Source organism: Vespa mandarinia, chromosome 1, assembly GCF_050613455.1.
Source record: "Vespa mandarinia isolate Hongniang chromosome 1, ASM5061345v1, whole genome shotgun sequence".
NCBI classification, from domain to species: Eukaryota; Metazoa; Arthropoda; class Insecta; order Hymenoptera; family Vespidae; genus Vespa; species Vespa mandarinia.
The window spans coordinates 16,390,440-16,404,223 of NC_140810.1; the positions used below are offsets into that span (position 1 = coordinate 16,390,440).

The window sequence follows — 13,784 nt, forward strand, 5'->3', positions numbered from 1 at the left end:
TTTTAAATCAGTCCAAAGATTATTCCAGTGAAGAGAGCTTTTTGAAAAAGACAGTTCACCATTGAGAATTCATTATACATATACCACTTTATCTCCTTCCCAGAGAATTATTACAAACGGTCACACGAATCTTTCGAAACAATCTACTTTGCATTGTGTTAGAACGGACACAAAACATACGTTGTGCAAATTCCGTATACGGGGAAATAATTTACAGTTCTGACGACATACGGATTGTTAGACTCGATATCGTTTCGTCTTCACCGATTATTCATCATAAACGAAAATATTTTATGTCGGTGTGCAGAGTCCAAAAAAAAAAAAGATATAAGATCCTTTCACATCTTATTTACATATCTTATTTATTTATATGTTTTTCGAGAATATTAAATTGTATTGAATGATGTTATCCTCCACAAGAAATTTCATTTGCATAAAATATGGATGACATTTAACGATCATTTTCTGAAATTTTCTTTCATCATCTTATACGAATAATCGTCCTTGAGAAACAAACGTTTTCTTTTCTTCGTTACATCCAAAAATGATTACAAGATCGCAACTGGACATTATTCATTTGAGAATAAACATATCGCATTTGCATCGAAAAGTTGCATCCTTTTCGTTGCATCGCGTGTCTCGTTATATACATATGTTGTACGTATGTACATACAAATAGGTTTACATTACTCAAAGAGAAACGATCTTTATCTTACAACGATTCATTTATCATTATCATCCTGTAACAGAGATTCAGAAATCTTCTCCAATTTAAAAAAAGAAGAAAAGAAAAAACAGAAAAAAAAATAAAGTTAACATTTTTCTAATAGAATTATGTGTGCTTGCGTGAGGATTATAGAATAGAACCTTGAATACTTCAAGGACAGTTAAGATTTCAATATCTATCTTCAAAACAAAGTAATATTTTTTCTAACGGAATCGCTTATACCATGTTAATACAATACTTACATTGACAACTTCGAGGTCAACAAAGATTCAAGATCATATTCTATGGGCCATGTATTTTTATATTCTTCGAGTCCTTCTTACATAATTTCATTATACCACTTGTTAACGCAAGAAAGGATTTTTTGTTTGTTTGTTTTCTCTTGATTGCAAAAGAGAAAGAAAGAGAAAGAGAGAGAGAGAGAGAGAGAGAAGAGAAGAAGGAAGAAAAAAAGTGAAATGTCATTCCTAAATGAATTTTTTCTTTTTCCATGTCGATGAACTCAAATGACGGAGATTTGAGATAATTGAAGATTCTCAAGAATCCTTCATTTTCGTGTCGCTTATTTCTTAAATTTTCGTATGTTATAAAAAAAGAGAGAAAAAAAAAGTAAAATAAAATGAAATAAAATGAAATAAAATAAAATCGTGTTAAAAATGTTCAGTGAAAAATCTCTTCAATACTCATTGCTCTTATTTCGCTCTACATCCGCCTCTGCTAAAACTCTCTCGAACTACTCTCTCTTTCCTCTATCATCACCAATCTAATTCCATTCTGCTCTAGCTCCGTTCTCCCGCTCTCTTTTCGCATTCCTCATCGATCTCTGCTTCAATCCTGTACACATAATATTTACTTTTAATTATCTCATTTATTAACATTTATATGTGTTATACCAGTTATATCCATATTTACGAATTATTATTTCATTTATTTAAATACGAATGAAAGAAAAAATTCAGATGCAAAATTTATATCTATTAATTATAATCAGATATAAAATTTTTTTAATAAACTTTTCAATAAATATATCATATATATTATATATGTATATATGTATATATGTATATATATATATATATGTATGTCCATATATTTATATATGTATATACATTTACGTATATTACGTGTACACGTTTATGCATTATCGCAAGCGAAGGCGCATCACGAGTGTACGTAACAGGTTTCGAGAACTTACCAACCTTCCAACCGATAGTTATTGCATCGATATGTAAACGGAGTGAGACGATATGCATTAGTGATTCCCTTGTGCAGTCATCGTCTACGTACTTGTATCGAAAGTTTGCTAGTCGCAACGTACTTACAAAATTATCGAATCAACTTAAGAAAAAAAAAAAAAAAAAAAAAAAAAAGAAAAAAAAAAGAAAAAAAAAAGATAAAATAATTAAAAAGAAAAATAATTAACGAAGATGCTATTTCATGAGATGATCTAAATAACGAAATAAATTATTTTTCTTTTTTCTTTTGTGCGTATTATCTCATACGACGAGATTCACATTCATGCTATTCCTTTATTTTTTATCAAAATCGAAATGTATATGCGTATATACTTCATGAATTATTTCAAATAATTTAAGATTGACATTTTTTTTTAAAGACAATATAGAAAAGTACAAATCAAGTTGTAACGTGGATGACATTGACTATCCCGTTCCTCGTCGGCACCTTCGTTGCCATGGTGAAAGTTAACGAGGCGCATCTTCAAGGTCATCGTCGAAGTAAAAGAAAAAGAGGAAAAAGAGTATGAGTACAGATGGGATAAGGATCCACGTGATCATTTTTAAAATTCGGTAGACCTAGTTGATTGTACACGGAGATATCTTATAAGAAAGAGTCCACAAAACTCGTGAAAAAATGTAATCGTTGGGTGCCTAGAAAAGTGAGCTAGAAGAGAAAAAAAAGAGACAGAGAGAGAGATAGAGAGAGAGAGAGAGAGAGAGAGAAAAGATCGATATCTAAATTGCTCCAAGTGTTAATCACTCTATTGTGTATTTTTATTCGATAGACGCAAGCATACGTGTCGTGCCTACGCGATTATGAGTGAAAATACAAGAGAGAGAGAGAGAGAAAGAGAGAGAGAAATATATATATTACAACACGAGAGAAGCAATTACAAGCACGGATCTTCTTTATTTTTTTGTATTCGCAAAAACTGCGATATCTATGAAGTATGTATATACGTATGTATCAGAGAATGTTGCTAATAGAATGATCGATAAAAATATCGAGTTATTAGAAGAACGATTTATATCATTTCTTACGAAAGACAGAAGAGAAGAAAGAAAAAGAAAAAAAAAAGAACAAAGAGAAAAAGAAAGAAAAACAAGTTAATCTAAAAACAATTAATTCGACCAATTTAAAAAAATTGAAGAAAAAAGAACTTGTGTAAAGAAACTTACACGTGGGTCATGACTAGAGACTAGGTCATGACATATATGTATGTATATATGATCCATAACTAATAGGGACTTGGTCATAATATATATATATATATATATACACATATATGACCCATGCCATAATTGTCAGGATATTTCTTTCTTCCTTTCTTTTTTTTCCCTTCTTATGGAATTACATACAAAGAGAACGTATCACACGCGACTCGAATCTTTTTACGACTTCTTGGAGAGCCCCATCAAAACCTCGCGATTATGCGGAAGGAACGTGCATTAGCACATAAAACAGGATAAAACGTGAATGGGCGCATGTTTTTTTTCTTCTTCTTCTTCTTTTCTTTCTTTTCTTTCTCTTTTCTTTTTTTTATTTTATTTTTTTATATTTTTTTTTTTATTATTTTTCACTTGTCTGTGAGCCAAAAGAAAGAAATGGAAAGTTCTTCGTTCATTCTTCTCATTCTTGGTTTGTTGGGATAAATGCTCTTGTAATGTAAGACATTTTAAATATTCCAACGATACTGGTAATAGCTTTTAATGTCGTATCAATGGAAAAAAAAAAATTTTTATCTCTCTACTATTATTATTATTATTATTATTATTATTATTATTACTATTATTATTAACTTTCAATGGGAATAGAAGAAACTCTAGGCGTCACTTTTAATACTATCGTTTAGAAAATCGGGAAAAATTACACAAAGAGGATGTGCTCGAGCACGCGAGTCGAACAAAGAAATCGTTTATCGATAAGAGAATGTAAAAAAAGATTGAAAAGGGGAGAGAAAGAGACAGAGAAGAGAGAGAGAGAGAAAGAGAGAGAGAGAGAAGGAAGAAGGGTGAAACGAATCGCTTGACCTTTGAAAATGAACAAAATCGAATGTACGAGTGGTTAACCCCTAATAACAGGTCTCTAATGACGAGCAAGATCGATTCAGACATCGTCGCGTTGTGTTGGGTCCTTGCAATATCCAGGGTGGGATGAGCTCAGAGACTTGGTGGGGACCGTTTCTATATAATCGTCGGCAATGGGGCCCGTCTCTCCACATCCTATCAGTTACGTTTCTTTAACCGTCAACCTCTTGGCTTACCTTAAGGAAAAGAAAAAGTATAAAAAAAAAATTAAAAAAAATAAAAAAAAAATAAAAAAAAGTAAAAAAAAATAAATAAAAAACAGCGAGTGAGACAAGGTGAGTGTCGAAATGAACATCCGTTCTTTTTTTTTTCTTTTTCTTTCTTTTTTTTCTTTTCTCTTGCTGCCTATAGTGTCACACGAATGCATCATTGAGCACGGATTTGCATTGTATTCTTCTTATATTTTTAAATCCGACATTATCACCTTTTTTATTTTTCATTACATTTTTTATTTATTTATTTATTTATTCTTTTTTTTTTTTTTTATTTAAAGCAACCATCGATCGTTTTAATGCGTCGTAAAAATAGTCTTAACAAATTTTCTTAAAACTTTTTCTGAATATGAGTTATTACTTCCTTAAAAGTCAATAAAGTATTTTACAATGCAAAATGCAAAAAAAGAAAAAACAAGCTTTATCGATACTCGTTTAAGAGAAACGTTTATCGATCGCTAAGAGATTTGTATGTACGAAGGACATTACAACTCTCACCGAGCTATGGCTATAAATTCTAAAGAGATAAATGCGTTTTTTCTTCGCACAAACCTCCTATATCTTGAAATTCATATAACTTGAGAAAGATTCGAATTAATATTTTTTTTTCTCTATCCGCCTCTCTCTCTCTTTCTGTCTTTCAATTCCGTTCTCTTTTATTTCAGATGATCCTGCTGCCACTGACCTTGGTATTGGTCCTCGCAGCGATCTGCAACGCAGAACCAGCGATTAACGAAGTTAGACCTCACAGTAACAGGCCAGGAAGATTCTTATCTCTTCCGATCCCGCAAAAATGTTCGAACCGTAAGTGTTTCAGTTTTTTTAAATTTCTGATTTAAAGGTATCTTTACAATTTTTCGGATTTAAACTATACAAGAATGATCATTTCTCGATCAGTAATCTCGATTTATATTATAGATATTTCAAAGTATCTATTTTAAACGAGTACAAATACAAATTACTTTGTTATTATTTGATCGGTCGATTTAAATAAAAAAAAAAAATAAATAAATAAAAGAAAAAAAATTAGGATAAAACTTCGAAGAAGATTATTATTTATTATCGGATAGCATCGCGCGTTTTAGCGACTTTAAGAAAACGAGGTTAAAGTACTGGCGCACGCGTTAAAGAGGCCTTTCGCATGCTTTGAAAGCAGACGAGATCGTCGGGGACTGTTATGCAAGCAACACACCCGAGGTTTTACTTTAGAGATTCTCCGACCAGCGGTCAGTGACTTAAATTTTTCTTCATAAAATCTCTCTTTGAAATATCTTTTTCGGTCTTAGCAATTATCGATTCTATCGAATTTATTTATATCATATAGATATGTAGGTAATCGTCTAAAAATCATTCGCAAGTATACATATAGATACGTAAATATGTAGGTTAATATATATATTTTACATAGTTATCGATCATACGACAATGTCAAATAAAACTAATTTGACAAGAACTCATATGTATGACATACATAAATACATAATAAATAACAAAAAAGTGAATCATCGCGATTGTTAAACTGTCACGGATCAATAAGATAAATAGTTAAATTCAATATTGATATCCAGTTATAAGAGAATACGTTTAATTATCAAAGAATCCCAGTTATCAGTTTATTCGATTTTTCTTAATAACATAACGGTTATATATCGATGACGTACGCAAAGCGGTACCTGTCGTAATATTTCTAATTGATCGTTCATGTTTTTTTTATTTCTTCTCTTTTTCCTTCTTCCTCTTCGATTTTTTTTTTCCTTTCTTTTTTATTACTATTTCTCTAAATATACAATTTTTTTTTTCTTTTTTATTACTATTTCTCTAAATATATACTTAAGATATAACAAGGTACATCTCATAAAAGATAATCTCAAAAAAATAATTTTTTTTTATAAACATAAAATGTTTATAAAAAAAAGAAATATTATTTCATTCCGATTCTCATGACTATTGAATAATGCAAATACAATGATTCAACGATTTTATTAATGGACCGCGGAGAAGAAAAAAAAAAAAAGAAAAAGAAAAAACATTGCTATTATCGTAAATACATCACTGTGTGAGGATAAAAATCGTAAAGCTGTTTGTTTGTGATATAAATGGATATGGTAGATTACGTCAATGATTCCGAGGGGATCTAAAAGTCGAACGTTTAAAGAATTACATAATACATTCTCTTCTACAGTGCGGGATGATCAGGAAGTGAAATGTTCAGAAGTCACTGTCGTAAGAACCGGACTGTCTTAAGAAATGGGCGTTTGAAAGAAATTTTTTTCTCATTAAAATATATATATATATATATTATGAGATTTTGAAGGATACGAACTGACATTAGAAACTAACAACTCGATTTTGAACTTTGTCATTTTATCTCGTAAACTTTTAAGAAGATTTATCGCTTTGGTTTATAGTTCTATGATCGATATATGAACAATTTGTGATGAATCTATGATCGAAGTAGAAAAAGAGGATATATATATATATATATATATATATATATATATATACATATATATAAGAGATGATTTCAAAACAGTTGTATTTTCACGGTATTTAATAACGTGAACGGTACGAAAGAGAGTGGATCTTCTCTCGATAGAGAAGATGATGCGATGATATTCTTATAGATCCACGATCGACGAACAAGTTAATGGACTCTATACCTTCTCTCTCGCGGAATGTTTGATCATTTCTTGAGAATATCGAGAATTACAAAGAAAGAGAAAGAGAGAAAAAAAATTTTAAAAAAGAAAATAAATAAAAAAATAAATAAATAAATAAATAAATAAATAAAAGACCAAAAAAAAAAAGGAAAAGGAAAGGAAAAAAATCTCGTATACCTATATAAACGAGTTCTTTCATTATCTTTCATCTTGGATATTACGTTATCATAGATCTATGATTAAATTCAACGATAGAAAAAATTCTCTTCATTCGAACAAATTTGCAAAAAAATGCGATAGTAATCTTTCTTGTTTCCTCCCTTTTTTTTCTTTCGTTCTTCGAAACTTTTATCCAAGAAAAAGTGGTCAAGTGTGTATCAGTTTAAAACGAGTTCTCGCGTATGAACGAACTTACACTTTCGATTTTCCTCGCGAAACGATGATCGCGTGCGTTGAGAGCCGAGAGAGGAAAGGAAGAGTCTACAGCTAAGAAAAACCGTTATTCACTTCACGAGCCGTGTCGACCCATTGACCTCCTGTGTGCGAGAGAAAAATTTCACCATCGCGAGTGAGACTTGAGCTGACTGAGTGCCGATTACGAGATTCTAGTCGAACGGAAAAAAATATTCAATTTTTGGTTTTCTCTTTTTTCTATTTGGTTCTGTTTTTTTCTTTTTTTTTCTTTCATTTCTTCACACTTCTTATTTTTCTATTTTATTATTATTATATATATATATTATATATTATATATATATATATATATATATATATATATAGAATATAAATTTTTATTCTTTACTATATGCGAATGTTTTATATTAACTTTATTTATTTTTTATTTATTAAAAATATATTATCTCATATGTGTATATAATATATATTTGGGAAAAAATATTTTTTTTGATAAATTTCATGTAGTATTTTGTATTATATAAACATATATATATATATATATATATATATATATATACAAATGTATTTTATTTATCAATAATATATTCTCGAGTATACGAGAATAACGGTAATTCTAAAAGTGAATATGATTAAAAAAGAAAGGAAAAAAAAAGAAAATGAGATCGATATATGTCTCGAAATTAATGAAATCTACTTTCTCCACCACAAATGGATATCAGACGTCATAAACACATGTAAAAAGAAGAATCGAATATCGTTTCTCTCTTTCTCTCTCTCTCTCTCTCTCTCTCTCTCTCTCTCTCTCTCTCTCTCTCTCTCTAATGTCCTTCTTTAGCTTCATAACGACTAAGTTGTCGAGGATGCACGTAAATGCACTTTTTCTGTAGTCAAAACTAAAAAAAAGTCCTGCGTATTCTAGGAAAGATCTTGTCGATAATAATAGCATATCATTATCAAGTAACGGGAAATACAACCTGTCTTACAAACAAGTTCCGGATTTAGAATCCTTTTATTTTCGAATGGATTATGAAAAAAAAAAAAAAAAAAATAAAAAAAAAAAAGAAAAAAAAAGATTATAAAAGAAATAAGAAATATTCATCAATGTCTAAAGACATTAAAATTTAATTAGAATTTTTCGAAAATCAAACTTGATCTTTCGAAACAAAATCCTGTCAAAGTGTCAAGCATTCGTAAAAGAAAAAGAAGAAGTAGTAGAAGAAAAAGAAGAAGCAACGCGTCTTTGTATACGATTACACAATTATCGTCTGTAACAACGGCACTCACGAGCAAAACGATTATCGTTGCGAGTTCCTTGACACAGAGGGAGACAAGCGAACATCTATAAAAGCGTATAAATATTTAATGAACGATGATATAACGATCGTAAATAGCGAATGTTCGAGGATATCGAGTTTGTTTCCTTTCTTCTTGAATTTTTTTCATCTTTTATCTTTCCTTTTCTTTTCTCATCATTACTCGTGGAAGTAATCGTTAAAAATAATAATGATGATGATGATAATGATAATGATAATATTAATAATAATAATAATAATAATAATAATAATAATAATAATAATAGTAATAATAATAATAATAATAGTAATAATAGTAATAATAGTAATAATAGTGATCGTTATCGGATCTTTATCGTATAATTTCTTTTTTGCGAATTTTTCCTTTTCTTTTTTTCTTATAATTATCGGTGCAAACGCACTCTCTCAATTCCGATTTGGATTTAATCGAAAATAAGAAAGTTGGTTAAAGAGAAAACGAAAAGAAAGTAAATAATTTTAAGGTGTGCCTTGGTCGCCTTGGGAACACATCTCCGGTGTGCCTTGACAGTCGTAATTCTTGTTCCACTGTTCGTTAAATTTATACCGACATCGAGAATCACGACTCTGTCCTATGTCGTAACGCACCATCTGATGGACGGATCCTCTTCTTCTGTTTCTCCTTCTTCATCTTCTTCGTTCTTCGTATATAGCGCGAAAGGTGTGTGCAATCCTTCCACCATAGCGTCGATTTGAATTTGCACGGTCCTGCACTTTGCCTTTCTATCGCGAACAAGAATCATCATCGAATTTCTCGACAAACCAATGAGTAAATATCACGTGTACTATATGTGCGTTCTCAATTTCTTATTCGTTCAGAATATTACGTGATTATTTTATTATGTTAGAGCAAATCGTTTCGTACATGCATATGTGTTAAATCGTTTGACATCGAATAATGATTATTGATCTTGATTTTTTCTTATTCTCTATGTATCTTTCCTTTCTATAAGAATTTAATAGATTTGCAGACTCATCTTTGATTACGTCAGCTTATAAGGAATCCCCGTACGATTTCTCTTCGAGACTGTTAGATTGATTCGATCAATGATTGCTTAATAATTTGAAAGAATCATCTCACGTAAACGAAACGAATGAAAGAATCTAATCTTTATGAAATATTTTCTAAAAAAAATGATCATATGCATACATATTCGTACTTCGATTATGAGTTATTCGTAAAAGAGTATGTTTGCGTGTTGTCAAACAATACTATGCACACTACGTTATATCACGTAAGGCACGTTAACGTTACAATCATTTAACCGCGGTCAATGTCTTGTTGAACACGTGCGCGAACTCGGAGTCTCGATCGACTACCGTGATATGTCGAGAAGAAGCACGAGAACATGAATTTGCAACATCTATGGAATTTCAATCCTATCTCTTATTCGTGTTCTCCACGTCGAATCTGACACGATATTTCATTTCACTCTAAAGCTTATCAGATAAATAATATATATATAATATTTTATATATATAATATTATATATATAATATTTTATATATATAATATTTTATATTATATATATATATATATAATATAAAAAAATAATCACGCGCACACGCACGCATGCATATACACGTACAAATAATTAAGTTTAAAAAGCGATACCATTTTTCGTTATCATAATGTCATATAAATATAAAGTTTCTTGCGTAAGGATCAAATGCCAAAAGTTTACTATCGTTTGTCAAGAAAACAAGTCCTTTTATTTTTCTTTCCTTTTTTTCTCTCTCTCTCTCTCTCTCTTTCTCTCTTCATTTCCAACGACCCAAGTACTTTCACATAACTAGGGAAGAAAAATTCGTAGATAATTGAATTACTCAAGACAACGCACTTTTCTTAATGCATCATGTCAAAGATTTAGTAGTTATCCACCTTAACTCTAATAATTGACCGAACAATTGAAGAAAATTGCACGTGACCAGTGCGCCACGTACGAAGTATTCACAACAAAAGCATTCACCGTTTATGTGGGGCGGTGATTCGATGCCGCGTGCACCGTCACCATCATCATCATAATCATCATCATTATTATTATCGCCATTATCATCATCATCAGTATCATCATCATTATCATCAGCATCAGCATCAGCATCAGCATCAGCATCAGCATCATCATGATCGTCGTTGTACTTCGTCTTCATCTTCGTTTTCATCTTCGTCTTCGTTATTCGTTCTTCGTTCTTCATCTCCGTTGCTCTGGCAAAGAGGGTTTGTAATCGGCGGCGCGTCATTATCGTTCGCTTTAAATGTCAACGGTTTTATACTTTTTCTCGGTATTTATGCAGGTATGCCTCTCCCATCGACAATTTACGACGTGTGTTCCATTATGAGTACCTAACGCCGTGTTACGAAACACCTGTGTATATTAGGATTCCGTGTTACAAGTGCTTCTTTCTCTATCTTTCTTTCTCTTTATCAAAATAATGTTTATCCATTTTGCATGTAAACTTCGAGTCCTCTTAAGTATATAAATTTTCTTTATTATTTTTACAAAACAAATATCTTTTATTTGTAATTCTGTGTTACAAGTGCTTCTTTCTCTTTATCAAAATAACGCTTATCAATTTTACGTGAAATCAACTTCCTGAACTCTCTTACGTGTATACATTCTTTTTATTATTTTTACAAGGCAAATATTTTTTTATTTGAGATTCCATGTTACAAATGCTTCTTTCTCTATTTCTCTTTCTCTTTATTGAAATAACGCCTATTTCGCGCGAAAGCTTCAAGCCTTTTTAAACATAGAAATTCTTTTTATTATCTTTACAAAGCAAATATTTTTAATTGCAAATCAACGATAGTTTCTCATTCATTAATTAATAATTATTAATATAAATATCTTCGACATTTTTCTCGTCCCTTCATTAATTCTAATATTTATGTGTATCTTTTTCAGGACCTAAACAATTCAATTTCCGTGGTCACAACTACTTCTACAGCGGACACGTGCCCGCTCACGCTAATCAAAAAGTCGATTGGCTTGATGCTAGAAATATTTGCAGAGAATATTGTATGGATCTAGTATCTATGGAAACTCAAGAGGAGAACAATATGATTTTCAGACTTATACAACAGAGTGAGTATAATGTCTCGAAATAACAATCGGGATGGGCGAAAATTATATACTTAATGAATCATATTTATTCTTCGTAGCGTGAACGCGGATTAGTTTCTCAAATGCAATTGGCACAATTTCTTTATTCATTTTTGTTGAGAGAAGATTCCTTTTCAATGAAAAAAAAAAAAAAAAAAAAAAAAAAAAGAAAAAAAATTCGATCCTACAGAAAGATCGTAAACAAAGTCATTGATAGGTGGACAGTAAATTTAAATAGAGAAATATGTAAAGTTATGAAAATCAACAGTGAGGTACTACATAAGAATTTCAATAATGTGACAAGACGTGACACAATAACCTTAGAAAGTTCTACACAACGCATTTAAGCCACCAAAGAAAATGTCGTTAATAACGAAGCTCTCAGAGTTTTAAAATGATTTATACGCCCGTCGTAACTTTCATTCTCACCAGATAGATCATTCTTGACGGCTTGAATATTTCGAAACAGTCGACCTAACGACGCAACATATTACATCGACCCAACTATTTGATGATTAACGAGAAAAGAAGCTGCTTTAATTATTGATTGGCAACAAACAAATTTCTTAACTCTTACAAATATTCTAATCTCTCTTTCTCTTTCTTTCTCACTCTCTCTCTTTCTCTCTCTCTCTTTCTCAACGTCTGTAAGATTAAAATATTATTTCTTTAAATTGATGTCCCTCCTCGATTTCGAAAGTAAACAAGTTGATATCGCATAATTTTTCTATCTGAAATCTTCAAGCGAATCTCATACATGTGATGAGTATAACGTCGATCTTTCAAGGTGATGCGAAGAATCTTTAAGTGGGTTGAGGCTGCGATCTCATCTTTTTATGCAATAGTATTGTGCGGTTCTCGTGTCTCGATCTCTTTCGCACAATCAACGATTTCTTTCTTTAACGAATCAAACGAAAGACAAAGAGAAAGAGAGAGAGAAAGAGAGAGAGAGAGAGAGAGAGAGAAATTTATTTATCAAACTCATTAACACCTCGCTATTTGAACTTTTTCTATTTATTTTCAGACGATGTCCCGTATATTTGGACATCCGGTCGTCTTTGTGATTTCAAGGGTTGCGAAAATCGACGTGATTTGGAACCTAAATCATTGTACGGTTGGTTCTGGTCGGCAAATCGTGAAAAAATGTCACCAACTAATCAGATACCACCTGGCTGGGGCTTTAATCCTTGGTCCCAAACTGGACACAAGAAAGTTAGGCAGCCTGATAACGCGGAATTCGATATAAATGGTACCAACGAGTCCTGTTTGTCTGTACTTAACAACGTTTACAACGACGGCATCGCTTGGCACGATGTTGCTTGCTACCACGAGAAACCTTTCGTTTGCGAAGATTCCGAGGAGCTCCTCAATTATGTCGCAAATACCAACCGTGGTATCCGTCTGTAAGAGGTCTACGCCTCCACAGGCCAACGTGATATCACGACGGTCCTTCTCATCAGAGTCATCAACACCCACCCTTTTTTCCTTCTCTCCGCTTTTACATTGCAAACGAGAAACGTAAACATAATAAAATTTTCAATGAAACAGGTGTACAGATGATGAAATAATACGATTTTAATAATGCTAATATTTTCCTTCATGAAGAAACTCGTTCTCACTTAATTATTCTTAATTGATCTTTTCTCTTCTATAAAGAAATTTTTCTCTCCTAAAAGTATGGGAATTATTCGTAACGCCGTTAGTAATTATGTGCTCTAATTATTTTCGATTGCCTGTTATAACAAAACGAATATTAATTTTTAACATGATCAGATGAAACTGTGATCTTTTAATACAAAATTGTATTTGTTAACATAACTTATAACGTGTCTCGTTGTTGCAACTTTTTCCTTCCTTCTTCATTATCCGATGAAGTTCAGCTATAACTCTTGCACTTCGTCCAATGTGTAATTACGATATTTCCGATAAAGAGTAATTCATTATGTACACGTATTTATTGATAGATATCTGGCTGACAGTTTCTGTACATTTATGAATAAATCGTAAACG

The 13,784-nt window shown here is 31.3% G+C and overlaps 1 protein-coding gene across 1 annotated transcript; it reads left to right on the forward strand.

Moving 5' to 3' along the window:
- The first annotated feature begins 4,176 nt into the window (after window positions 1-4,176).
- slf (C-type lectin domain-containing protein slf) lies at window positions 4,177-13,773 on the forward strand. Its single transcript, XM_035870962.2, has 4 exons — window positions 4,177-4,328; window positions 4,931-5,069; window positions 11,577-11,756; window positions 12,799-13,773. The coding sequence occupies exons 2-4, from the start codon at window positions 4,931-4,933 to the stop codon at window positions 13,179-13,181; spliced, it is 702 nt and encodes a 233-aa protein (XP_035726855.1). The 5' UTR covers window positions 4,177-4,328; the 3' UTR covers window positions 13,182-13,773.
- The last annotated feature ends 11 nt before the right edge of the window (window positions 13,774-13,784 follow it).